General features: G+C 49.9%; 1 protein-coding gene across 1 annotated transcript; it reads right to left on the minus strand.

Annotated features, from left to right (window-relative positions):
• Positions 1-315: 315 nt before the first annotated feature.
• LOC123115573 (uncharacterized) lies at positions 316-1645 on the minus strand. The gene is made up of 2 exons (XM_044536706.1): positions 1524-1645; positions 316-1374 (listed from the first exon to the last, which is right to left on the minus strand). The coding sequence occupies exon 2, from the start codon at positions 1323-1325 to the stop codon at positions 687-689; it is 639 nt and encodes a 212-aa protein (XP_044392641.1). The 5' UTR covers positions 1326-1374; positions 1524-1645; the 3' UTR covers positions 316-686.
• Positions 1646-2975: the final 1330 nt, after the last annotated feature.

Raw genomic sequence — 2975 nt, forward strand, 5'->3', positions numbered from 1 at the left:
CTAGAGGGTTTGATGTACTAGCTAGGTGCCCTGGCATTTGCAAGGGCCACTGTTTTAGTTAGTACAACAGTACAAATCCCGGCGGTTCAGACCTACACCTGAATCTATGTCACCAACCGTGTCGCTCTCAATTGCATGAGTCCACCCCCAGCCCAGCCGATCAAGAGTGTGGTCAGGTCAGGTCAGGTCACTCTTGCATCCAAAAATCCGGCCTGACCAAACTCACAGGTCACAGCTGAACCCCGGCGAAATACATTCATACATGCTGGAATTCAATGAAAAACAATGGCTCACTCCACACCACAAACAACATGAGCGAGGGATGCATAGATATACTATATAATTAAACAACAGTAACAATTGTACCGAAGCTGGAACATATAACTTATGTCTGAAGTCTGATGATCATACTCCAGGGAAATGAAAAGGTCCAATATATACATCAAAGACGGCCACAATCCAGGCGAAGTATATAGCCCACATTACACAAATACTACTAACTAGTATAGTCAATCCATCCAACTAACACTAGTAAATTCAGACATACCGCACTCCATCAATGGTCATAGCATAATGCATACTCTACTTTCTTATTCCTTAGAACAAGCTAGGTACTCATCAGTCATCACTTCATCCGTACCTCATGAACGCGCGAACTGATCGATCGGCTGCCTACGCCCTGCTCATCAGTTGTCACCTCCCAGGAGGAAGCCCAGGAAGCAGATGAGGTCGCCCCCCGCGAAGATGACGATGTTTGCCGTGCAGAAGATCCTGGCGATGATGTATGCTGGGTCGACGGCGAGGAGGAGGTGGACCGCGGCGGCGTACATGCAGTGGCCGACGAAGGTGACGACGAGCGCGAGGAAGGCCAGGGCGCGGCGGGCCCAGCGGCGGCGGCACGGGAGGTGCAGCGCCAGCGCCGCCGCAGCCGCCTGGAGTAGGGCGCAGCACAGCATCCCGAACCAGAGGGCGCTGTCGTCGGTGGCCTGCGCGTCGGTCCACTCGACGCACCGCAGGACGAACGGCGTGTGCATCCAGACGAACACCACACCCAACCAGCTTGAATATGATGGAAGGATCCATCGATCGAAAGTTTGGATTGTCCAGAAACCAGCCAAGCGGGTGTAGTTACGTAGTCCGACCTGGGTGGAGCAGTCTTGGTACTGGCCGACTGCGTAGGCGGCCGCGTGGCCCGCGGCGAACGAGAGGATGGTGCCGCACGCGGTGAAGAGCGCCCATCCAGTGGCCCGCCGGACGGCAGCCGGGATGGCCTCCTCCTTGGGCACGGTCGCAAGCAGCGGATCACGGATCTTGTTGCTCTCCATGGTGATCGATGGTGGAAGGATCGATTAGTTGCCTTGTTCAGTTTTCTGTCTGCAAAAGAAACAAGAAAAAAGATTTGGGTGAGAAGATCGAGAGAAGAAGACGGTTAGTTGGTTGGCTTAATTTCAACTGCTGAGAAGATTTTAGTGAGGAGATCCGACGAGCTAGTGCCTCTGCCTAGTGGGGGAACGGGGACTCACCGCACTGCTCGGATGCCTTGCCTTGCCTTGCCTTGCTGTGCTTCTTTCTGAAGTATAGTCTTGGTTGCAGACGGGGCTTTAATTTATCCTTGGATCCAAGAGAGAGAGAGAGAGAGAGAGAGAGAGAGAGAGAGAGAGAGAGAGAGAGAGAGAGAGAGAGAGAGAGAGAGAGAGAGAGAGAGAGAGAGTGGCAGTGACGATATGACGGGCACAGGAAGCTGCCTATCTGCATTGCACCCAGCCAAGCCCGTATGCCATCTTTGGCAAAGCATCATTTCTTTGCTACTAGCTCATTTTATCCTTCATAAAAAAAATTAGAACGATGTGGGTGAAATTGTATACACATGGCAGTGAAAACCCATCTAGCTCATTTTAGCCGCGCACTAGTTTTTGAACTAGGTAGTGTGGCTTTGTCCAAGTAAGATGCACACTACATATATTTATCCGTTTTGAACACATGGAAGATCGATCCATCAATAATCCAACTTGGGAGGTCTCAACACTTGAAACATCTTGGAATAAAACCAATTCTTTTTATCAAGATGATCCTATCTAATTAATCCCGCACATGCAAGCTCGAGATAAAAATATTCCTAACATGCTCACAACTCACTGAACGGCCATTGCCATGGCTGATAAAATTTGTGTAGCAACAACTAAGAGGTTTGTAAGAATGTACGACATAACTAGGTCATGAACACAAGTTTAATCGGTATATTAAAGCAGCTTGCCCCAGAATTTATATGGGAATCCATATGCACGTCAAGTTCTAGAAATATGGTTTAGAATTGGGGTGATCACCAAAGATTTTGGCATAGGAAATAAATTGAAGATTGGCATTAAAGGGAAATAGGGCCTTAGAGCATCTGTAGGAGATCCCCCAAAAGTCATATTTGAGGAGGATTTTTTTGTTCTAGGGAATTTAGCATCAGCTAGCAGATCCCACGGAAAGTTAACTCTCTTAGATATGATTCTTTTCCCCACAAAACATCACTCCATCTCCTCAAATTTAGTCCAATCGCAACTGTTCTCAGTAAAAATAGCAAAATTCTTGCCTCCCATCTGCCGTCTGCCGCCTTAGTGACAGTCAAAACGGACCCCCCCCCCCCACCCACCCCGCCCCCATCGGCCCAGTAACAGTCAAAAATGAAACCCCCACCCCCTCCCCCCATCGCCCAGCACTCCGGCAAGCCTAATTGGCGATGTGGAATTTTATGAAAAAAGGCAGTAGCCGCTTCATCTAGTTCCATGATCAGCGACACCGCGCTCTTCTCGGTGATCTTCCCCATTTGTTGCCCGCCGCCACATAGCTCAACCTGATCGCTACCTGGGACGACGATGGTGGGCCGACCGCACCAATAGAGGAGGTGTCTGGGTAGTCGCCATCGCACGGTGCGACCGTCATCATCATGGTGTGTGCCATGTTGCCCGACCAATACGTTCGCATAGTGG

The sequence above is a fragment of the Triticum aestivum genome, chromosome 5B (assembly GCF_018294505.1).
Source record: "Triticum aestivum cultivar Chinese Spring chromosome 5B, IWGSC CS RefSeq v2.1, whole genome shotgun sequence".
Classification (NCBI taxonomy): domain Eukaryota; kingdom Viridiplantae; phylum Streptophyta; class Magnoliopsida; order Poales; family Poaceae; genus Triticum; species Triticum aestivum.

Coding starts and splice junctions, on each gene's coding strand:
- LOC123115573 (XM_044536706.1), bottom strand. CDS start 1,325: ATGGAGAGCAACAAGATCCGTGATCCGCTGCTTGCGACCGTGCCCAAG.